Source organism: Enhydra lutris, unplaced genomic scaffold (assembly GCF_002288905.1).
Source record: "Enhydra lutris kenyoni isolate GAN:26980312 unplaced genomic scaffold, ASM228890v2 scaffoldscaffold5, whole genome shotgun sequence".
Taxonomy (NCBI): Eukaryota; Metazoa; Chordata; class Mammalia; order Carnivora; family Mustelidae; genus Enhydra; species Enhydra lutris.
Window position 1 is genome coordinate 46,487,953 of NW_019154089.1, and position 23,968 is coordinate 46,511,920.

Below are 23,968 nucleotides of genomic sequence, written 5' to 3' on the forward strand. Positions count from 1 at the left end.
AGACACCCAGGCATCCCTAAAACTGTATCCTTATAATTCAATATATTCTCTGAATCTTCACTCAACTGACAATATGGTAAATGAATCTGGACGTGAATCAGACCTGGGTTTCAGGTAAGAACACACTGGCACAGCCACTGTGGAAAATAGTATGGCGGTTCCTCAAAAAATTATAAATAAAACTACCATATGATCCAGTAATTCTATTTCTAGCAAATATCCAAAGGAACTGAATTCATGATCCTGAAGAGGTATTCATCACACCCAAGATAGAGAAACAATCTCAGTGTTCATCCATGGACAGATAAATGAAGAAAATGTGGTATACACATACAGCGAAAAATTACTCAGCCTTAGAGAAAAGAAGGAAATACTGCCATTTGTGACAATATGGATGGATCCAGTGGACACTATGCTAAATGAAATAAAGCAAACAATGAAAGAATACTATAATAATCTCACTTATGTGTATAACCTAAAATAGTCAAATTCATAAAGAAGAGAGGGAGGACTTGGGAATGTGATGCTCAGAGAGTAACAAAGTTTAGTTATGCAAGATGAGTGAATTCTGAAGATCCACTCTCTACAGCATTGCTGTAGCTACATGTTAGCTAAAATGCCTAGAGCTAACAATACTGTGATATATACTTATAATTTTCTAAGAAGGGGAGGTACCTGCATAGCTCAGTCCGCTGAGTACCTCACTATTGGTTTTGGCTCAAGTCATCATCCTCGGGAGGTGGGATTGACCCCCCATATCACGCTCTCCACTCAGGCAGTATTCAGCATGAAAAGTCTCCTGGAGGTTACCTCCTCTCCCTTCCCCTCTGCTCCTCTCCCTGTTCCCATGAGGGCATGCTCTCTCTTTAAAATAAATAAATTCTTGGGGTGCCTGTGTGGCTCAGTGGGTTAAGCTTCTGCCTTTGGCTTAGGTCATGATCTCAGGGTCCTGGGATCGAGCCCCGCATCTGCATCTGGCTCCCTTCTCAGCGGGGAGCCTGCTTCCACCCCACCCCCAATCTCCCTCTCTGCCTGCTTGTGATCTCTGCCTGTCAAATAAATAAATAAATAAATTCTTTTAAAATTGTTTTCTAAGAAAGAAGATCTTATGTTGTGTTCTTACCATAAAAATAAATAAATAAATAACAACAACCATAACAAGAGAGGTGGGGGAAAACTTTAGGAGATGATGGATATGTTTATGGTCTTGATTGATGTATACTTATCCCCAAACTCATTGGAGTTGTATACATGAAATATGTATAGCTTTTTCCATGTCAATCATATCTCACTAAAGTAGTTTAAAAAACAAAAATATATTTTAAAAGAACACATAATTCTTCGTGGAGTCTTTAAAATTAAACATAATAAAAAAAAATTCCAAAGAACAGTATCTTTAATGAGATTTTAATCATTGTCATTTTAACTAAGGTTTTGTTGAAATGTATTTATCAGTAACAGAAAAGTACACAGATATTATTTGTATATGAAAGCATATTTTAAATTCCATTTAAACCCACTCATTCAATCTCCCACAGCTGCTTTTTTGTTTTGATGAAAGATGAATAAGGGATAAATAGAAGGCCAGTGTCTCAAACTGATGTACCTGTATGGCCCCCTGAAAAATCCAAGCATGTATTCATATTTGAGAAAACAGGGCTGTCAAATTCATGGTCTCTCAATAGCTCAGGCGTGAACTCATGCTTCCTACAAAAGAAAGAGGGGGTAAGGGGGCAAATTGCACTTCATGCGCTTGACACGCACTAGAGAGAAGCCCCAGAGAGAAGAAGGGATCGTATTTATGCTCAGACAAGAAGGCAGAAGGTGTCAGTGATGGCAGCACAGTGGTTCTGACATGTCAGGGGTTCCATGTCCGTGTAAGATGTAGGGATCCCTACACGTGGTGCTGGAGTCCACAGGCGGAAGCACGAGATCGCAGCTTGGGATGGAAAATTGTATCTGTCTTCTTCCACTCAAGGTCCCCTTGAAGGGGAGGTACCTGCATGGCTCAGTCTGCTGAGTACCTCACTATTGGTTTTGGCTCAAGTCATCTTGAGCATTCATCGTCCCAGAGGGAAGCCGACCTCTCTCATCTTACTGTTCTCCTAATCTATCTGTATAGGGTGTTCGGGCCCATAGGTGAGATCAGTCATACGTTGATGAATCCTAGGGTTGAAGGGAGTATTCGACTTTCTCTGCTCTAAGCCTCTAATTTTCAGATTTAAACAGTCAAGGTCCAGACAAGTGAACAGTTTGTCCAAAAACACACAGCTCGTGCACAAGTTCGAGGGCGCTGCTCATCCTGGCTGACATTTTAACTAAGAAGAGAAGGAGTGTTGTCTGGATTCGGGTTTGGCCGAAACAGGGGGCTATGCTGGTGCCTGCGGCTGGGAGTTGAGGAGAGACAGTGCAGAGGCAAGAGGAGGGAGAAGGAGGGAGAAGGAGGGAGAAGGAGGGAGAAGGAGGGAGAAGGAGGGTGTTGTTTACTGTCTTGTTGATTTTGGCCATTCTAACTGGTGTAAGGTGGTATCTCAATGTGGTTTTGATTTGAATCTCCCTGATGGCTAATGCTGATGAACATTTTTTCATGTGTCTGTTAGCCATTTGTAAGTCTTCTTTGGAGAAGTGTCTGTTCATGTCTTCTGCCCATTTTTTGAAGTGATTATTTGTTTTGTGTGTGTTGAGTTTGAGGAGTTCTTTATAGATATTGGATATCAGCCCTTTGTCTGTAGTGTCATTTGCAAATATCTTCTCCCATTCCATGGGTTGCCTCTTTGTTTTGTTGACTGTTTCCTTTGCTGTGCAGAAGCTTTTGATCTTGACCACAGCAACTTCTTTCAAGATATGTCTCCAAAGGCAAAGGAAACAAAATCAAAAATGAACTTTTGGGACTTCACCATGTCATCATTTTAAATTTCTTTGCTACCTACCTCCTTAGTGCATTAGGCAGTGTGCCAGTCTCATAAATTTCTTTAATAATTTGATAGCTGACAAGTGGTAGTGTATTGTCCTGATTTACATTTATTAAATAATACATGGGGATTTTCATGTTTATTAAACATTTGCATTTTTCCAAGTTATGTCTAGGTTTGTTCATATCCTCATGATGTTTATAGTAAATGACTGAAAGAAAGGAATAAGGAGAGGAAGGAAGGAAAAAAGGAAGGAAGGAAGGAAGGAAGGAAAGAAGGAAGGAAGGAAAGGGAGGGAGGGAAGGAGGGAAAGGAGGGAGGAAGGAAGGAAGGAAGGGAGGAAAGAAGGTAGGAAGAAAGGGAGGGAGGGAGGGAGGGAGTGGAAGTGGAGGAAGAGTCCAGCCACTTTACTATAGGTACATTCAGTATGTGTGATGCTACTTATAACATGAGAAATCATATGAAATTGATAAAACTGCTCCAAACTTAGAATCTCCCCCAACACAAACATACACACACACACAAAACCCATGGGGACTAGAAAAAACAAGTAGGTTAATGTTATCACAGATCATATAATAAAGGACTAAGTAACACAACGCTAATGATGATTGTTTATTACTCTAAAAAAATTAGAAATGAGGTGTGTTGACTATGCGCAACAGCACAGTTTGATTCTATGTCCCCAACCTCTCCCTACTTCTGTCACCACTCCCCTCAACATTCCAACATGTCAGCAAGCATATCTGACCACTTAGATGTGGTTGGCAGGGAACTCTTCTGGGCTGCGTTTTGTTTGTCATCTTAATACCTATCCCTCCACATCGTTCTCATTTCAGTAAACTGAAACCTCAGCTCCCACTCAATGACCACCTAAATATTCTCGAAGAAAATATTTGCAGGCTGCTTCCCCTTCCACCTCTGGAAAAACTCAAAGATGAAGGCGAGACAGACAAGGACAAGGAGCACATCAATGTACGTAGGGGTGAGGCCTGAGGAGACTCGAGAGCTACAGTGGGACTCTACCCTCCAGCCTCAGCCTGACGCTCATGCTCACATTGGATTTCAGTTCCTCTATGAACGATCCATGGATGCCCTAGGAAGGCTGCTGAGGACCATGATGTGGGATAATGTGAAAGCGGAGGACTGCCAAGAAATGTTCAATGTGAGTAGGGCCGTTGCTCAAACTGATTCCCACATTCCCTCATCTGTGCTGCAAAACAGCCCTCCAGAATCCTCCTCATCCTCTTCACAGGGAGATATCCAGCCTGACCCATTTAACCCATCGCATAGGGCCAGTCCACTTAAGAATTGTTTGTGGGAGGTGAGCGCCTTATTTCAGAAGAGACAGGGAGAGCACAAGAGGCAGAAGAATGGGAATGAGTGACTATGACGATTACTAAGGAAAGAACATTTATTCTTTGACCAACAGCTTCTCCGAATGTGGCTTGTCTCACAAAAAGATTGGGAAAGAGAAAGAGCCTTCCAGATCACTGCAGAAGTGCTGACAAACGATATCGAGGTAAGCCATCCCCTGGAATGAGTAGATTTCATTGCTTGCAAACATGGGGATCTTGAGGGTTCTGGAATCCAAAGTCCCTGCATGCTGAAGCTCTAGTCCCGAATGGGGTGCTTCCCAAAAAAGAACCTAAGAGGAAGCTCCTAACCCCGGGGGGTGGCAAGCACACCAGGATTAAACTATTTGGTTGCTTTTACAAGCTCCCAGGCTCACTTTTCCAGTGTCCTTAAAGGGAAGGTTCACAATTCAATTTCAACCTAAGGACTTTTCAGGGAAAAACAAGGGACTTCACATCCAGTGTTGTTGGGACTATCCTGGGATGTCGGCAAGCCGCCCCGTCACTTTGGGGGTCTTCTTTATCCTGCAGGCACCAGAGGACTTTAAAATCGGCTCCCTCCTCGGCCTCCTGGCTCCTCACTCCTGTGACACCCTGCCCACCATCCGTCAAGCAGCCGCTAGCTCCACTATTGGTCTGTTCTGTATAAAAGGTGAGGGAAAGATGAGAAACCCACAAATGAAGAGAAGATACCTGTTTTCTTTTGTTCTCGGTTTTACTCCTTGTCTCTCTCTGTCCCTCTCTCTCCCCAGTTCAGCCATTTCTGTGTTCCAATGCCTTAATTATGCCACAGAATTTGTCTCTCTTTTGGATCTTTTTTCTCCAACGGCTCTGTTTTTCTATTTTTAAAAATAAAGATAATAACACCAAAACATCATAAAAGTCCATGGAGATAGGTAAAACTGCTGTGATTTAAATCACTGAGCACTTGGGAGTAGAGCAATGCTTCCTCTATCACGTGGATTTCTTCAGGAGGAAACCGCACTACTATTACAATGCTAAGTGATTCTCAAAGTCCTCTAAGAAGGACAAACCTGTGGAGGTTTTTCCAGCTTCCAGAACAGGACCTTGTCTATTCTCCAAGTATATGTGGAGTGACAATATCAGGAAATGTAAGGAATTTTAAAACCTCAGTCTCAGGCTGAAACCGACAAATCAGGGCCTTGGTCCCAATTAAAGCAGAAGCTGCTTCCCCGAAAATGTCCCTGTAGGGCGCATGTGCATTTCTGTGCAGCCCAGGCACTGCCAGGAACACTGGTCTAGGCTTAGTGCCATTTCACACCTGTGTTCCACTCCTCTTTCTTTTAGGGATTCAGAAGATGCTTATTAACTTCTTTCCATGTGTCAACCACTTCTCTGATGCTGGAAGCACAGAGATATTACAATTCTAAAATTCACTTAAGGAAAGTATATTAGGGGCACCAGGGTGGTTCAGTCGTTAAGCGTCTGCCTTTGGCTCAGGTCGTGATCCTGGGGTCCTGGGATCGCAGTGGGCTCCCTGCTCAATGGGAAGCCTACTTCTGCCTCTCCCACTCCCCCTGCTTGTGTTCCCTCTCTCACTGTGTCTCTCTCTGTCAAATCAATAAAATCCTCTAAAAAAAAAAAAAAGTTTAAAAAAAAAAAGAAAGAAAGAAAAGTATATTAACGCCAAAAGGTGGGATTTGGTTTAGGGGGTGGGAGTGGTTGGTTAGTTGGTTGAAAAGAAAAGAAAAAAAAAAAACTATTCAGCAGGGTGAAAATGGGTATGAAAGTCCTTTGGGATATGGGAAGATAATTCATTAAGGATACGTGCTTGCACCAAGCCAGAAAATAAAAAATGAGTAAGGCCATCCTAGTAAGAGAAGAAATGTGTCAGGGAGGAACTTCAGAGGAAGAGAGGAATTTCAATTCTATTATTGCTCTACCTACTCTTCCTTTAGCATCCTTTATTTTCCTGAAACAAGCAAAATTTCCTGAAATGTGCAAAATTCAGGTTCTCAAATATTCTTTGTTAATAAGAAATCCCATACTTCATTATTTATTTTAACTCTTTTCCTTGATGGATCAAATAGCATGGCAGAGGGTATGATTATTAAATACCTGCTGAATGCAAGTAACTAGTGTGACGCTAAATTAAATACCCATTTAAAACTTGGTTTTCAGATGAGTGAGCTGAGGGTAAGAAATTTACCAGCTGCAGAAAGTAGTAGAACAAGGCTGTGAACCCAGGTCTGTCTGACTGCCAAGTCCATGTATGCTCTACTGGGCTGGGCTGCCTTCCATAGAAGGGATCAGGTGTTAGTTTCCACGGTTACCCTCCATTCAAACAACAAAGAGAAAATTGTTACTGTTTAGGTCTGAGTTTATAAATTGGTTTCTAAAATCAGTTACAACGTTACTGATGTTCTTGTTGCAATAGTTACCTTCTCCCTTCCATTTTTCCAGAAGCCGCTTACTGCTCAAGGGAACTCCCAACAGAGACAGCAGTACAAGCAGAACAGGGAGAGCCTAGGCTTCGGTGTCAAGCAGACTAGGCTTCAAATTCGGACTCTTCTATTTTTAGTCTCTGGATAGCTGTGGCCAAATGGCTTTATAGCTCTCAGCCTCAGCTTTCTTGTCTGCAAAATCAGGAGCGTCTACCTCAGATAATGTTTATGAGTAATAAACGAGATCATGGTATGCAGAGGACTCAGCCCAGTACCAGCAAGCAGAAACTGCTCAATCCGTGTTTGCTCTTGTGCCCAGCCTTTCATCAGACAGGCTTTCGTGCATTGGTTAAAAGCATCCAGCAGCTAAATTAGGGTCATATCAAAGTAGAGCCAACCTCTTTAACCCTATGGGGTCTTTGAACTCTTGCATCTGTCTCCCCTTGTGGATTTCAGGCACCCACCCGGAGGTGGAAAGACTGCAGAGTCTGCAGGAAGGGCTGCAGTGTGATGACGGGCAGGTCCAGATCAAGATTTCTTCTAAAATAGCGAAGGTAATAGATACGGAGGACTGGCCAAGGGGTGGCAAGATTATTCTGGGTTGATTTCCAAATGAGTAGGCTGTGGACGCTCCACTACCAAGGAGAGCGAAGTCTAGCCATTGCTTGTCCCTGGGGCCGTGTGCCCAGGCTACACCTGCTACGGATCATTTCATACTCTGAGGAAATCTATGAACCAAGCATCTGTTTTCAGGATGAAGGAGGCAGTGTGGTGGAGTGGAAGGTACAAAGGCTTTGGGGTCTATCAGATGATGCTGTGTGCACTTGCTTGAAGTCCATTCTCCTCATTTCAAAAAAAAAAAAAAAAAGTGCATAACCTACCTCTCAGAGTTGTTCTGAGGATTGGTCAATGAAGTCATTCATTTATTTAATCACTTATTCATTCACCTACTATGCCCTATACACCTACCATGTGCCAGACTTTGTTCTAGCCTCTAAGAATAGAAAAAGACAAAAGGCCTGCCCTCAGTCATTATGACTGTGTACTTACAGAGAGAAGTGAACTGTCGTGAAGACAGGGTGTCTCTTACTAATTTATAAAAGCCCTTTCTGAACCCATGGTGTTTCTGCAAGAAGGAACATGATCAGACTTGCATTTCCAAAGGGTCATCTGGCTATTATGTTCAGACTACGATACAGGTGCAGCCAGAGTGAAATTAATGAGGTCAGTTTAGAGGAAACTACAAGAATCCAGGTGTGAGATTAGGTGGCTTGGACTAAGGAGGCAGCAGCAGAGATGATAAGAAGGTGACCAGAATAAGGGAGAGAAGCCACTTGGGGTGGGGTGGGGGAGAACAGAATGCACATTATGTCAAATACCTAAGAAAGTGTCTGATGTGTTAGGTTCTCAAAAACATGAGCCCACCTCCTTCCTTTCTTCCTAAACCATCATCCATCCCAATGTGAGGGGAAAACAACAACAAAAACAACACAACAAAACAAAAAAACAGATAACCATTGAGTTTGGAGCCCAGGCAAGCATTTGGTGTTACATAAAACACATGTGGCAGTCTAGTCCTTTGATCTTGGAATCAAAATGGTTCAGAAATCGGTTGAGACGTGAAAAGGGATTAATTTCCTTCCAAGAACTGTTCAACCAAATATCAGTCATTGGGCCACTTAATGCAGAGGGAAGTCAGTTGTGAATAGCAATGTTTTCATACCTACAAACTCATAATCATGACCATCTTGCTTAGTTAATGCCCCAGACAATGTCCCTGGAATTCATTCAAACGGCCAACTTTTCACCTGCCTGCCTTTTCATTAGCACGTACACACACACACACACACACACACACACACACACACTCATACTCACACACTGCTATCACTCCTTCTGTAAGTTTCTTATACTTAGAGACCAAAATTGCCAAGTTTTTATTTTCTGCACCTTTTGTTAACTAGTCTTAATTTTGAAACATGGAAAAGCAAAAGAAAGAACTCATAATAATTCATACTTACATGGATATTGTGATCTGCCTAGTATTGAACATGGCACTTAGTACATGGTGATCTATTTTCCTAAATTCTCAAGGCTTAGCTATTCTGGTAGATGTAAGACATATCTCTGTGATATATGAAATATATGTGAAAGTAATTTATATCATATAAATTGGATTATAAACCATATACATTATTTTTCCCTGGTGGAGTACTCTATAACTTCGAAGTCTGGAGAAGAAATTGCCTCAGTAGTCTTGGGATGCAATAAATATAAAATTATAAAAGGGCAACTCTAGAAAAAAGTCTGCCTAGAGTTGCAGGGTAATGTCTGTTTGTTTTTGTATTTTCTGTAGGTTCTATGTCCTAGTCATGGGTCAGCTGTTTGGAAATTCCAGTGGTTTCTACCAATCTCCTAAAACAGTAGCAGCATGTTGAATTAGTGTATGTAGAGGTGGTTGATAACATGAATCTTTCTGGGTACATTCTCAGATTGTCAGTAAACTCATCCCAGTTGAAGAAATCCTACTGTTCCTGGAGGAAACCCTGGATGGTCTGGAGAGCCTTAACTCCGCCTGTACCCAGGCTTGTGGCATATGGATGATTACGGTCCTGAAGGAGCAGGGAGCCGCTTTGGAAGAACAGGTGAACTGCCAGCCAGTTTGGCCACAGAACTGACCTCTAACAGTTTTGAAATGCCATGCTGGTGGTCACTTCTCAATTTGTCCTCTGCTGGATAACGGGCAAGAGCACGCACAACCTCGGAGTCCTCCGCAGAGACCCAAGTTGTGTACTAACAACCCGGCTCATGTTGAGTGCCTGCCCCAATCTGTTTCAATTGTCTCTCTAGCCTGTGACTTAAAAAAAAAAAAAAAAAAAAAAAACTTGCCCAACTCTCCCTCTCTGGCCAGAGACAGCAGCTCTGAACAAGGACATTTGGGTTCTGGAAAACTGGATTGTTAGATCTTAAGGAGGATGGTGACCGTGTGGATTCCCTTGGGGTTGACCACTAAGGGTCAGAAGAGTTCCTAATCCCACTGCCACTCTTCAAGCTGCTCTTCCACAGAACTTTAGGGTTGGTTTTCTGGTAAGGACAGCTGTCATTGGAGAGCTGACTGGGGGAAAGTCCTCAATACTTGCTCCCAACTGGAGAGTTAGGCAGTGTGAAGAAGACTTGAGTTCAGGAAGCTTGGTTAAAAGCTCCAAATGGAGATGCTCTATCCTCTCTCTTGAGGTCAGAAGCAGAATTCAAGTAATTCAAAGATTAATAAAAAGGAAGAGAATCTTTAACTCAATGAAATCATCTCAAGGGGAATAGTTGAAAGTTATGGTCCCCATATCCCAGGGTCGGTCACCTTAAAGAATTCTCTAACATATGACCTTTAGAAATAATTTCTGTGTTAATTACTCTCCAATCAGTTTTTTCAAAAACATTTATTTTTTTAAAGATTTATTTATTTCAGAGAGAGAGAGAGCACACAAGTCGGGGGAGAGCAGAGGGAGAGAATCCCCAAGCAGATTCCCCTCTAGGCACAGAGCCCAATGTGGGGCTGGATCCCATGACCCTGAGATCATGACCTGAGCTGAAACCAGGAGTCGGACCCCCAACTGACTGAGCTACCCAGGCGCCCCCAGAAACATTTTTTTAGTGCATACTATGGCAGGCACTAGGCTAGGCATGAGAGAATCAAAGGCCTATAAATCTGGAATGCCATTGTATTTGAGTGTTCAGCACAAAAAGGGAAAAATAGGGACATAAATCCTCTCCTAACATCATTGAAATGGGACTCTGTGGTAATCATACTTGCCAGATATTTGTTTACGGAATTATAATTCAGGGCAAATGTTATGTTTATCCTAAAAATGTCTATCCAAAATAAATAAGAGAAGTATCTGCTAGAAGCAAAGTTTCTTTAGCTGAGAGCTTGCTGTCCCCCACAGCTAAAATACAAATGCATAACATCATTTCCTACTGCCCGCAGATTAACATGCAAATTTGGAAGGGAGACTGTCAGCGTTCTCTAGGATCTGGCTTCATATTTTCTATCAAATTATCTTCTTTTATCACCCTCATTTTCTTTGCGTTTCAAACTGGACCATTCTCTTATTCCAGAAGTCTTTGCCATATTTGCTCGGTCCCACGCTCTCCTGTTATTTTGTTACATAGATTTTTTTTTTTAAGAGCAGTTTTAGGTTCATAGCAAAATTGAACAGATAGCCATATACCTCCTCTCCTCACACACATGCCTCCTCCCTCACTATCAACACCCCACAAATGTAGTCCATTTGTACTACATTACAAATGTAATTTGTAATTTGTAATACACTACAAATGTAGTCCATTTGTTACAATCAGTGAACCTACATTGACACATCATTATCACCCCAAGTCCATAGTTTCCGTTAAGGTTCACTGTTGGCCTTGACAAACGTATAATTGCATGTATCCAGCATTGCATTAACACACAGAATAGTTTCACTGTTCTAAAAATCTTCCATGCTTCATCTATTCTCATGCTTTTTTATTTTACATCTTTATCTGTATTCTTCTTCCTGATGAGAATGATTTTCCCTTACCATCTTCACCTTGCCTTTTTTTAATTATTTTTTTATTTTTTATTAACATATAGTGTATTATTAGCCCCAGTCCACCTTGCCTTTCGAAATTGTTGTTTATCCTTCAAGACTCAGACCAGATATCCCTCCACAGTGACCTCAGTTACTTCTGGATTCCCCTATCAGTCCAGTGAACCTCCCGTAGATCACTGGCCATATGCTGCCTTGTGCGCAGACCTTCGGGTGTATGGCTAACATTCTTTTTTCTTTTTTTAAGATTATTTATTTATTTGACAGACAGAGATCACAAGTAGGCAGAGCGGCAGGCAGAGAGAGAAGGGGAAGGAGGCTCCCTGCTGAGCAGAGAGCCCAATGTGGGGCTTGGTCCCAGGACCCTGTGATCATGACCTGAGCCAAAGGCAGAGGCTTTAACCCACTGAGCCACCCAGGTGCCCCACTAACATTCTTTATTAGAAAACTGATTCTTCCTGAGAAAGGGCCACATCTTACTCATCTTTGGTAAATTCCCCATGATGCCTAGCACAATATTTGATCTAATGCAACCTTTCACTAAATATTTACTACATCAATTTAAGAATAAATACCCAATATAGCTACAAGCCGCCTGAGTAAGAGACAGGCCACGCATAGAATTAATGATTATTTTTACCTGGTTTATAATTCATCAACCACCCATGAATCATACACTGTCTACATGTGTCCTAAGCCGCTCATGTAGAGGAAAAAACAGCAACTTCCTGTTTGATTTGGATTTTCTTTTTCCTTTAGCTGTTGGAGATCTTGATCATGATTTACCATCACATGCCAGTCCTCAGGCAAAAGGAGGAAAGTTTCCAGTTCATGCTGGAAGCCGTCTCTCAGATCGCCAGCTTTCACATGGAGGCAGTCGTCGCCAACCTTTTACAGAAACCTCTGCCCTTCGACAGGTAGAGGCTAACTAACTGAGTTGCTCTGTTCTCCCGGGAAGGGCTAATCTGCATTGAGGAAGAATTTGTGGTTTAAGAGAAGGAAAGCAAAAACAAAGGTTGAGAACATCTCACCTAAATAATCATTTCAAAAATGGTGCTTGAATCACAAAGCATGTTTTTTCCAAGTGTTTTTCATATACATATCCTCATTAAATGATGAGTTTTTTTTTAAAAAAAAATACACTATAGGAATAAATGAGTATTAGAAAATAAGTATTTCTCCTCTTTCTGGTCACCTAGAATACACCTAGCTGAGAGGTTTCTGCTTTAACAGATATCAACAAAGTCAGTCACACACATCCAGAATGCTGGACTGTTAAAGAACATATCCTTCTTATCTCTAAGCATGTTAGCATCTCCATCTGTCCCTTGAAATTTTGATTAGTCATACTGTGGTTTTAGAGGTGAACAGATGAAAAAGCTCATATTCCAAAGAGTTGTTTCTTATCAGCTTCCTGCCTTACCACCCTAGGGACACAAAGACGTTGTGGAAGGCTCTGGCTGAGAACATAGCCTCCAGTAGTAAACTCTTGAGAGCCTTAACAGACAAACTTGAGAATGAATTAGAGGATGACATGGCCGGGACAGAAGCGATTTCAGTGAGTCAGACAACAACCCATCACACGCCTGGTATAGCGTTCCACTCCATGGTCTGCCCCCACCTGGAGCTTAGTGATTGTAGCACTAATCATACTTCTTCCCCTCTCATACCCTGATTTTAAATCAATTCTATCTTAAAATTGGACAAGGATGGCCCTAATTTTGTCTGTGGCTATCCCTTCTGGAACCAAATTTCTCATCATCCCAAAGAAAATCCATGTATCTTTATTTCCAAATTTGTCTTCAAGATATCCAAAAAGCACCCTTTTGAAAGACCTCAGGGTTGGAAAAGGTTTCATTTAACCTGACTGCGGCCCCCTGGAATTTGGAGCTGACCAACATGGCAGTCCTGAGAGAGAAACATATTCTGAGTTGAGAAGTTTCCAGACAAATACATCCTCTCCTCTCTGGCTGTTTTTATTCTTGTTTCGCTCTTGCTTTGCTTTGTTTTTACAATGAGTGTGGTCAACCTGGAGAGCAATCCTCTGGGGAGAAAACAAACTTGAAGATCAGGCCAGGGAGATGTTCCGGGAGGAAGGGAGCCTGCTTGACCTTGGGGTCCTTTCTCCCCTCAGGTGGCCTGTGCTATGTATGAAGTGGTATCAACAGGCACCCCCATCACCAGCTTGTACCCGGAGCTGTTCACTCTTCTCCTGAAGCTGGTCAGCTGCACACTGGGCCAGACAATGCCCATTTCCACCTGGAGCCACAGGCGGCGGGTAATGCAGCAGGGAGAACGGCAGCAGACCGCAGACCCCTGCAGGTACGTGGCCGGGCCGGAGGGCCCTCCCCAGCTGCCTGGGTCCCAGACTAGACAAGGGGCTCTGGGAGTCAAGGCTTATATACCATCTGCTGTGGCCTCCACTACCCAGGAGGAAACAAGGCTCCATTGATCTTGAGCCCTCGTGCTCTTCTTCCCTGAGCCGGGCCCCCGTGTAGCTGCCCAGAACCATCCCAGAACAACGAATGGCAGATCTGTGTGCTTTCCTAGAGCTCTGTCTCCCTTGTTTTCTCTCACGGAGACCCTTCAAGGAAAGCCGGGATTCCATAATATCCAAGGCCACCAAGAGAAGGAGAAAAATAAAAATCGACACCACATTTTAACCAACTGAAGATGTCACCCATGGAAGGAAGCAAAATTATTTTGTGTATTATTGAAAAAGAAAGAATCCCAACCAAGCCACGAACCCATGCTTTCTTATACTTTCAAATGTTTGCTATATATTTCTTCAAAGAGCTCTTTTAGAGTGATTAGGTATAGATTTTTATCCTCTATTGCAAGGCTCTGTTTCCCTGTCCTGTTGCATAACTTTTTATCCTGGTGTCAAATCAACCTGTTGAAAGACATTCCAAGCAGCACACATAGTTCCATTAATAGATGTCGCTTCACTACAGGGACAGTAAGATAAAGGACCATGCTCCCATCCACGCCTGTACCGTGCCTGTGCGGGCCCGGCTAACTCCAGCACGACCACCCTCCAGTCGCAACACACCACCCAGGGCAAGAGGCTGCCTGGTTCCAGCAGGCTGTTTTAGAATCCTCAAAAGAGAGGAGTTTGGGGAGGGTATGTGCTATGGTGAGTGCTGTGAAGTGTGTAAACCTGGTGATTCACAGACATGTACCCCTGGGGATAAAAATACATTATATGTTTATAAAAAAAATAATAATTTAATTAAATTTTAAAAAATTTAATTTATTTTAATTAAAAAAAAGAGAGAGAGAGAGAGAGAGAGAGAAGAGTTCGCCCTTTCCCCCTTGGGGCTTTCTTTTCTCATGAGAGATGAATGAGTTTCTGTGGCATTTTCCTTACTGGTTCAGATCGTCTCCGTGTCCCCTCTGACCCCAAATTCAAGTGTGAGATCGGGCAGTGGGTTTTCCCCCTTTCACAGTGTCCCTTCATCCAGGAGTGAGGGAGCCTTGTGGGGAACAGACAGAGCGAACTTAGGGACTCACAATTCCCTGCGAGGGGTTGGCTTACTTTTGTGGGGCCGACTATCTCCTTCAGGCTCTCGACGGCGACTCTGAAGTGTGTGCAAGCCCAAGCCATGAAAGAAGGTCTTGCCAAGGAATCTGATGAGGGGGACAATTTATGGACCCTCCTCAGCAGTCCCAGTACCCACCACGTGGGAGTGTGCGCACTGGCCAGGTAACGGGCGAGCCTTCTAGAACTGGACACGAAGGAGAACACTCAGAATTGAGTAAAAATGCAGTGGAGACAGCTTCACTGGGAGCAGAGGACTCACTAAGGATTTATAGTCCAGGAGGAAAAAAGAGGGAAGAAGAAGCAGAAGGAGGTGGGAAGAGATGGTGGGAGCAGCTCAGATCCCACCACTCCCCCCAAAATAGAGCGATGCAGCAACAGTGTTAGGAAAGCTGCACCTGAATCGGGCACTTGGATAAGCTATTTGCAATGTAAGCATTCGTGCTTTTTCACCAAACCTCCCTTTTTAGATCATTTATTTTCCTGAGAGAGAAATAGACCCAAATTTCCTCCATTGTTTAGAAAGAAAAAAGTGTTACAACTGGAGGCTTGTGTTTTCTAGGAGCATGGCACTGTGGCAGCGTGGGCTCATGCTAGACATCATAGAGCAACTGTTCTCATCCCTGACCTCCTCCTCGGAGAACTACCGCATCACTGGCACAGCTTTCTTCTCTGAGGCAAGAGAGAGTAGCCGCGCCCCCGCTCGGCAGGCCCTCTGGGTCCCCTTGGGGCAGTTCTCTCAGTGTCAAGAGTTCAGTGGGAGCTCGAACCACAGAGGAGGGCCCTTCAGGGAAGCTTTGGGGGTCGAGAGATCCAGCCACTGCCAGAAATATGGTGCCCAAGCAGGGACTGAGAGAGGAAAAAAAAAAAAAAAAAAAAAGAACCCGCCCGCAACCTCTTCCATCGCTCAAGTCTGCAGAAACCAACCCTCCCAGGACAGAGAAGCCTGGAGAATTAACTATACCAGGGACAAAACACAAAGTACTCAATAGGGATATTATCATCACCTCATACCCTGGCACTAAAGTTGTCCCAGCCGACCCAGAGAAGGAACACTGTCGCTAACTCCCGTTTTCCCATTTTTCCATTAGATTAGAAAACCTCTTCTTAACTAGATATCATGGTTCTTGTCACCACGTAGCCTTGACCCATGGGCTGCTCACATCTAGAGAGTAGTTTCTGCAGCACTTGCTGATTGACCGGGGGATTCCCTCCTCCCCTCCATGAGTGGGTGGACCCCACTTTTTCGTCGTAGTTGTGATGCACTTGTCACTGTTCTGGAGGGAGGCCACTCATTCCACTAAAGGGGTGAAGTGGTTGTTTTCAGCTCATGAAGGAGCCCATCCTTTGGAAGCACGGGAATCTACGGGAAGTGCTGATCCTCATGGACCAGAGCGCCTGGGACTCCAACGCCACGCTGAGGCAAATGGCCATCCGAGGGCTTGGTAACACAGCTTCTGGAGCCCCTCACAAGGTGAAAGGAGCATGGGGCTGGGGGACATTTAAGTAGAGTTGAAGATAATGATAACTAACCCACTCCTCGTGGTTACCTAGAAATTCAGTAAAAATCTTAATATATTGTTACAGTGGTGTTTCTCGGGTGGAAAAACCCAGGACCCTAACCGAATTCTAATTTCCTTGCCGGGAGTCCCCTAACCTCGTCCACCTACCTGCATGTAGAACGGTTTTCGAGATTAAGAGACCTTATTTCAAAATAGGTGAAGAAGCATAAGCAGATAATATTAGAATCTATCATCAGAGGCCTATACCACTTGGCCCGCACCGAAGTCGTCTGTGAAAGCTTGAAGGCTCTAAAAAAGATCCTGGAGCTGCTCACAGACCGAGACGTGAGCTTCTACTTCAAAGAGATAGTGCTGCAAACGAGAACATTCTTTGAAGACGTAAGTGAGCCTGTTCGGGAATCTTCCCTCCCCAGAAGTGAGCAAACAGAAAGGTTCAGGTAGTGCGTGTAGCAGGCAATGTCGTGTCCCATCTGGATTCCTCAGCCTTCCCTTGGGTATCCCATGCTGCCTTCCTGGGTCTGCCTCTGCCTGAGGGTCCTCTCTGGCTGGGGAATCATGATCCTTCTGAGCAGGGGGGAGCAGACGTGTTGGGGGAGAATCCTCAAGAAATAAGAAATGCGAGCTTGCAGATAAACTCCTCAGCTTCCTCCCCCGACAGAAAGATTGAGCCCCACTTGCCCATAAGGGAAATACAATCTTTAATATTCCCTTTTTGTAGCTTTCCCCTCTCCCCTTATTCCCACAGATTATGACAAGACTCAACAGAGAGCAGGGCCAATATAAGGGCCTTGTCACCTCCAATGCTCTTCTCCACTTCCAAGATTCAAAGTTTCAAATGCTCCTGTGGTTCATTTAATCTGGGAGTCAGGATACACCGCAGCCTGAGGGCCAAACCCTGCCCAGAGCATCTTTTCGTAAACTAAGTTTTATGCGCACAGCCATGCTCCTTGGTGACGTGTTGTCTATGGCTGCTTTCACACTTCATCTGCAGAGTTGATCAGTTGTTACAGAAACTATATGGCCCCCAAAGTCTAAATTATTTACTGACTGGCCTTTTACAGAAAAAGCTTCTGTAAAAGCCCCAATCTAGTCAATAACCTAGAAATCAATTTCAAAAAAAAAAAAGATCCGTCAGTGACCCTTGACAAAGGAAAGTCATTTTCCTTCAGGCCTTCCAGAAAACTAGATTTTATTATTTGTTTTTGGTTTATTCATTGTCATCAATGTAAAAATCTATTTCCCCTCCAACTTATCTATTTTTGTGACTGAAACCTGTTTCCTCGTGTTGTGTTGTCAGAGGAGATGGAAAACTGCTGGTTTCCTCCTCTTCAACATTAAGGCTTGATTAAATTACCTTCCTGCCTTCCAGTCTCCAGACTGAAAACTCTTCATTTCCTCCATTATTCATCATAAACCTAATTTTTCAGCTCTTTAAATATTTCACAAGCCAGCCACTGTGTTGTGTCTCTAGATGTGGCCTGCACACCACTGAATACGACCTAAAGAAAAATTACCTCTCAGGTCTGATTTTTTCCCATTTATCCACTCCAATTTTTTTTTTTAATCTTGCCCTTTCTTCTTGACTCCTTGGCAATTTTTTTCACCATGGAGGCCTCTAGATTTTAATCTGCAATATATGCCCACAGTCAATAATTCTGCAGGTGTGCATTTTTCAGTTTCCGTTATTTCATTCCTAAACTCATCGCGGCCTTTGAAAGCAGCTTTCTGCTGGTTTCCAGCTACTTTCTCAAAAGTATCAACATTCCTTTTAATTCTCATTTGGTCCTCAAAACTGCTTATGTGGCTCCCACTCAACATAGTATCTTCTGTAAAATAACAAAGATGTTCTTTTCTTCATTACACAGATGATTGATGGCAACAGAGGGCTGAAGTCACCCCCACAGAGCCCCCCGCCCCGTCTGTTAGCTTCCTGGCGTTCTTGTTGGATCCAGTGACGAGAGATCTTTTGGATCTGAGCCTTCAATAATCACCTACGAGTTTTGTGGTCAATATCATGTTTCTCAGTCTTATGCAGAAGACAAAAAAACTGAAGTCTTGCCAGGTTGTTAGGTTAGAACTTTGTCATCCTCAGGAGGTATCAGTTTCATCGTATTTGTATCAAAGCGAAGTTTGGTAAAAACTTAGGACTTAGTAATGACATGCTGCTATTCATTCTCTGCTAATGCTCTCTTCCCACAAATAAATTTAACTATACTTTATGAAACTTTGCCCCAAGAGTTTTCTATAGATTAAGCATGCAATTCTGTAATTGCCAAGTTTCTCCCCTCCTCCCTTTCTTTCAATATTTAAGCACTTTCTTGGAATTCTCAAACATGGTGACATTTCAATAAAATGGTAGAACAGAAAATATGGCTGCCACCCCACGTGCCAGGCCCTCTTCCATCTTGTCTCTGCACTGACCCCGAAGTCATCTTCCTGTGTGTGACTCCATTTTCTCAACTCGAAACAAGGACACGAAACTCTAGTATCACCACCAGAACACACAACCGGTTCGCTGCTTCTTTTCTGCTTTTTCCTATTATTCCTTGACCTATCGTTAGGTTCTATCATTTGATTTCAAAAAATTTAAAAGAGTTTGAAAAAAAGTAAATAGCTTTCTACTTTTTTGGTGTTTTATAATTGGTTTGTCTTCTTTTTCTAAAAAGAGACCTTTAGGGGCGCCTGGGTGGCTCAGTCAGTTAAACGTCTGCCTTCAGCCTCAAGTCATGATTCCCGGGTCCTGGGATCAAGCTCTGTATCGGGCTCCCTTACTCAGTAAAGAGCCTGCTTCTCTCTCTCTCTCTCTCTCTCTCTCTCTATCTGCTAAATAAATAATCATTTTTTAAATAAAATAAAATAAAATAAAATAAAAAGAGGCATTTCAAGGCAACTGGCTGGCTTAGTCAGTAGAGCATGCAACTCTTTGGATGTGGAGATTCCTTAAAAATAAAATCTTTTCTAAATAAATAAATAAATGGGGGTGCCTGGGTGGCTCAGTTGGTTAATCATCCAGCTCTTGGTTTCGGCTCAGGTCATGATCTCAGGGTCGTTGAGACTGAACTCTGAATGTGGCTTCATGCTCAATAGGAAGTCTGCTTGAGATTCACTCCATTTCTCTCTCCCTTCTGCTCTGCCCCTACCCTGCTCTCGAACACTCATGCTCTCTCTCACAGATAAATAAATAAATAAATAAATAGTCTTTTAAAATAAATAAATGGACCTTTTAAAAATATATCCTGACCTCATTCCTAGTACATTTAAACATTTCTACTTCCGTTGCTTCCATTATATAAGGCCATGTCTTGTGTATCATTTAACTTTTCTGGCTTTATCCCAACCTGCCGTCTTTATTTTTTTCTAGAAAATCTTTAACTTCCTTCTTTATGACATTTCTGTTTGTGTGCCCATTTCTGACACATTCTACCTTGTCATCAAAATCAATACGACTCTCTTTTTTCTTTTCCTCATATTCCTGGGGATGCTTTTCATTGGCCCTTTTTTGTTGCTAATCCAAGATAATATTCTGCTACTCTGGATGACTTCTCTCTTCATCCCTCAGCCTTTACATGGGAATTTTAAACTAGTTTGCTAGACCTAGAAGCAGAAAAAAAAGAAAGAAAGAAAACCCTCCAGCAAACCCATCAGTGTTTGATAGAACTCTGAATGGTATCAGCAAAGTGTCTGGGATAACAGGCGGCCATCTTTCTCCCCCACCTCACCCTTTGGTTCTTAAAAATCACCCCTACCATCCTGGACAACAAGCAAGAAAGTTCCAGAATCTCACATAGGCCAGCATCGGGATAGGCACTTGTTTGTTCATTCTCTGTGTCTGAGAACCAGAGCCCAAATTTCTGAGCTGCCTTTAACCCCATTGAAAAGTATTTGGGATCTTAGACAAGAGCCCTGGGCCTTGGGCAATTTAGATTAGAAGCCACGAGTCCTAGGTCAGTGATAGGTCAGTGACGCCTTCATGCTAATTTGCATAAAATACACAATAGCAGGAACCCTCCCCGACCTCTTGCTGCCACTACTCCCTGTTTACCCTTCCTCTGATCTGTTTCCCTAGTAGCTACTCGAGGACAGGACCCAAGTCTCCCGCTCTAGAGCATCACTTAAACCCAGACCCGTGATCATTTACACTCACAGTGGGAGCGCATAGCTGCTAGGAATGGAGGAACATTCTTGGCGCACAAAGAGGTTGTGACAAGAGCATACCAGCGCCTTCGTCGCAGCCTCCCTTTGCTGACGTGGGACAGGGCAGGTTGGGTGATGGGTGTGAGGGGGGACTCTCTGGGAATGGCCTGTGAGGGGGGACTCACCCACGACATGCCTCTGTCACCACAGGAGCAGGATGATGTGAGACTGACTGCCATCTTCTTATTTGAGAATCTGGCATCCCTAACAGGAAGAAGGTGGAAGATATTTTTTGCAGAAGAAATAAAAAAGAGCATGATTTCATTCCTTCTCCACCTCTGGGATCCCAATCCCAAGATCGGAGCTGTAAGTGGCCTCTGCACAGACACCTTTACCTCCTCCTCCCCCCATAGCCAACAAGTGCCAGTAAGTCTGGTCTAGCTGTTCCGGAAGCCAGACCTGAGGCCACCTCTCTCAACCGAACCTGAAAACTGCTTCTTCCACCCTAGGTTCTTTCTTGCCTGCTCTCTCTGTCAGAGGTTGAAACTGGGAAGGTGTCAGCCTTGACTTTAAACCCCAAGCATCACTGGTGCCCACTGCCCCTCTCCCACCACTAGGCGGCATCCTTCCCTTCCCGTAGAGGATCCAGCCTTATAGACAGTGACTTGGAACGCCCTGTTTCTTAGGCTTGCCGTGATGTCCTGATCATCTGCATCCCTTTCCTGGGCCTTCAGGAACTCTATGGGGTGTTAGATCATCTCCTTGATGGTCAGGATCTACCAAGGGCCAGGGATTTCTACAGGCAATTCTGCGTGAAACTGGTGAGTGTGTTGTAAATGCTGCCTGCAAACGCACAGCCCAGAATCCAGGCAAATCCCAAAAAGGCAAACAACACAGCAAGGGATCTGTGGCCACAGTCAGAGCTGGTTTGGAAGGATCCCAACAATTCTTGGTGTCCTGTCCCACTACCCTCCTCTCTTTCCCAAGTCCTGACTGGGATCTGTTCTCTGAGATTCCTGAAATACACCTGTTAATTAGTCCCACAAGGCCCAGTTCTGTTCTGTTCTTTTCTCTTTCTTCTTTTCTTTTTAAGATTGATATTTATTTGAGAGAGAGAGAGCACAGAAGGGAGGGAAAGAGGAAGGGGGAGAGAGAACCTTGGACCCTGTGCTGAGTGCAGAACCTGACATGGGGCTTGATCCCTCGACCCTGATATCAGGACCTGAGCTGAAACCAAGAGTCAGTCGTTTAACCGACCGCACCCCCCAGGCGCCCCTCAGTGCTTTTCTGATAACCATAACCATAACCATAAGACATCTTCCAGTAGAATAATTAATGGCTATGTGAGTGTTCATAGCCTTTTAGTTTCCTTTTGTAGGACCTACCAGATGCCAAATTTCATGATGGGTCACTTCCCAGTTGTTCTCTTTGTAATATATATCTCTTTTAGGCAAAGAAAAACCAGGAAATCCTGTGGATCCTCCACACACACTCATTCACCTTCTTCAGCAGCAACTGGGAGATGATCCGGAGCACTGCTGTCAAACTCACAGGTGAGGGCACATCCACTCTCCCTACTCAGGTGAGTCTGTTCCTTCCCATCTAGTCTTGCTTCAACGGGAAACTATTCCACCATGAACACGGGCATGACTGGGATGACAACAACCAAAAAAATGCAAGAAAGGAATTCGTCTTGTGTCTTGGAATATCTTCCCACAAAGGAACCTGTGCAAATGAAAACTTGTAGCATCTTCTGACTTCCCAATACCTCCTCTCCTCCCATTAGCCGCTCCCCCTTTATGGGCCCTCCTTGCCTCTTCTGGTTCCAAGTCATCACTCCTTCTTATGCCCAAGTCTTTACCCCAAGCCTGCTGCCATGCCTGAATGCTTCCTTTGCATCATCCCTTAACATAAGCCATAGTAAACCTTCTAAGCTCAGTTGAAGCCAAGAGCTTTAGTAGCTACATGACACAAGTGGAAAATGTGTTGGTGAGGAGACCAGGAGATCTTGGCTCCGCTATATGATTCTGGACAATTCACTTAACCTCTCTGTGTTGTCTCTTTGTCTGATCTATGAAATAAAAGAGGAACGTAAGTGAATCCCTGAGGATCCTTCTATTATGAAATTCTAATTTTTATCATGACGCCTATCCCAACTTATCCAGTCTACCTTGAACAGACCTACTCTTTTGGCCACCTTTAAGACTGAGTTAAAACCTAAGGATTTTTTATTGGATCATATGACTGATCCCTCCAGCTATACTGTAAACTTTCTGAAGACAATGATCCTATCTTGCTCACGTTTGAAACCCAGACTACAACTGGCATCCCCTGGGAGGACACTGAGTGACCTTTCCCAAGTACACATTGGTGAGGGACCACTTTCAGACATGGCACTCAAGGCCCAGGAGATATCACCCTGGCATTGTTCTGGGGTCACAAAAAGACTCAGAGAATTTGCTCACTCACCAGCCAGACCACTTAACTTCTGACCAGGTGCAGAGTCTGACCGGACATGCTTTTCATGGCCTCTTCCTCTATAATGAAATTAGTATTTTTTTCCCCTGTTGATTTTAGATGCCATTGTTCTCAATTTGACCAACCAATATGTGCAGTTATTAGACAAAGAACAACTGACCACACGTGAGTACCAACCCTAGTTTCTGATCAGCATGTTGTTAAAGACGTATCTTTGAGAAAGAAAAGCTAATGCTGCACCAAGTTCCCTGTTAGCCCAGAAACTGAAAATCCTAGTACCTCATGACTGTCTCTGATGTTCCCTAGATGCTGGAATTTCTCCCGAGAATAAAGCAACCCCCAAGCCCAGACCTTTGCAGGCATCATTCCCAAAAGACTATTGTTTTCTGATTGCCTGTAAACCTACTGATTACTAGGTCAAGATCTTCTCTCCTGCTCTCTGACTGTTAAAATAGATTCCCAACTTGCAGAGTTAAGCCCTACCCATTGGGATAGAACATAAGCCTGGGGGCCCCAGCTCCACATAGAGCTTGACATGGAGCCTCACGCCATGACATAGCTTGAGCCTCGCCTTTCTTCGTTCACTGAACTCCGCATTCGTCCTGTTTCAGGGCTCCAAGCTCTTCGGCAAGACCCCTGCATCAGTGTCCAGAGAGCAGCTGAAGCTGCCTTGCAGACCCTCCTGAGAAGGTGTAAAGAGCTAGGCATCCTTCTGTAAATCATCAAGAAATAAACAGCTAGGCTTTTTCTACAACTGACTCCTGTCTTCATCCTTACAACCTACAAACTGGCAGCATCTTGAGGAAAGAGATGGTGCCTAGCCTGGGGAGCTTGAAGTGATCGTATATTCCTTACCCTTCAGGGTCTCCCTGCCGACTTCCATTAGTAAAACGTAAATCCCACAAATTCACTTGAGCAATAACCTGTGATTTGTGTGGTGCCGACCACACAGCTTTGTGAAGGTTACCCCTCTATCTTGGGAAGCTTATGTCCCAGCAGCTCTCAAAAAATGACAGAAGCTGAAACAATTCTGC

General features: G+C 43.7%; 1 protein-coding gene across 1 annotated transcript; it reads left to right on the forward strand.

The window, feature by feature from the left end:
- Nucleotides 1-73: 73 nt before the first annotated feature.
- LOC111140777 (maestro heat-like repeat-containing protein family member 2B) lies at nucleotides 74-23,684 on the forward strand. The gene is made up of 20 exons (XM_022492963.1): nucleotides 74-114; nucleotides 3,752-3,887; nucleotides 3,982-4,077; nucleotides 4,168-4,236; nucleotides 4,345-4,434; nucleotides 4,799-4,919; nucleotides 7,129-7,226; nucleotides 9,165-9,317; nucleotides 12,018-12,175; nucleotides 12,690-12,816; nucleotides 13,393-13,580; nucleotides 14,824-14,964; nucleotides 15,362-15,476; nucleotides 16,127-16,273; nucleotides 16,518-16,700; nucleotides 20,667-20,822; nucleotides 21,143-21,277; nucleotides 21,907-22,009; nucleotides 23,034-23,099; nucleotides 23,546-23,684. The coding sequence occupies exons 1-20, from the start codon at nucleotides 74-76 to the stop codon at nucleotides 23,650-23,652; spliced, it is 2,430 nt and encodes an 809-aa protein (XP_022348671.1). The 3' UTR covers nucleotides 23,653-23,684.
- The last annotated feature ends 284 nt before the right edge of the window (nucleotides 23,685-23,968 follow it).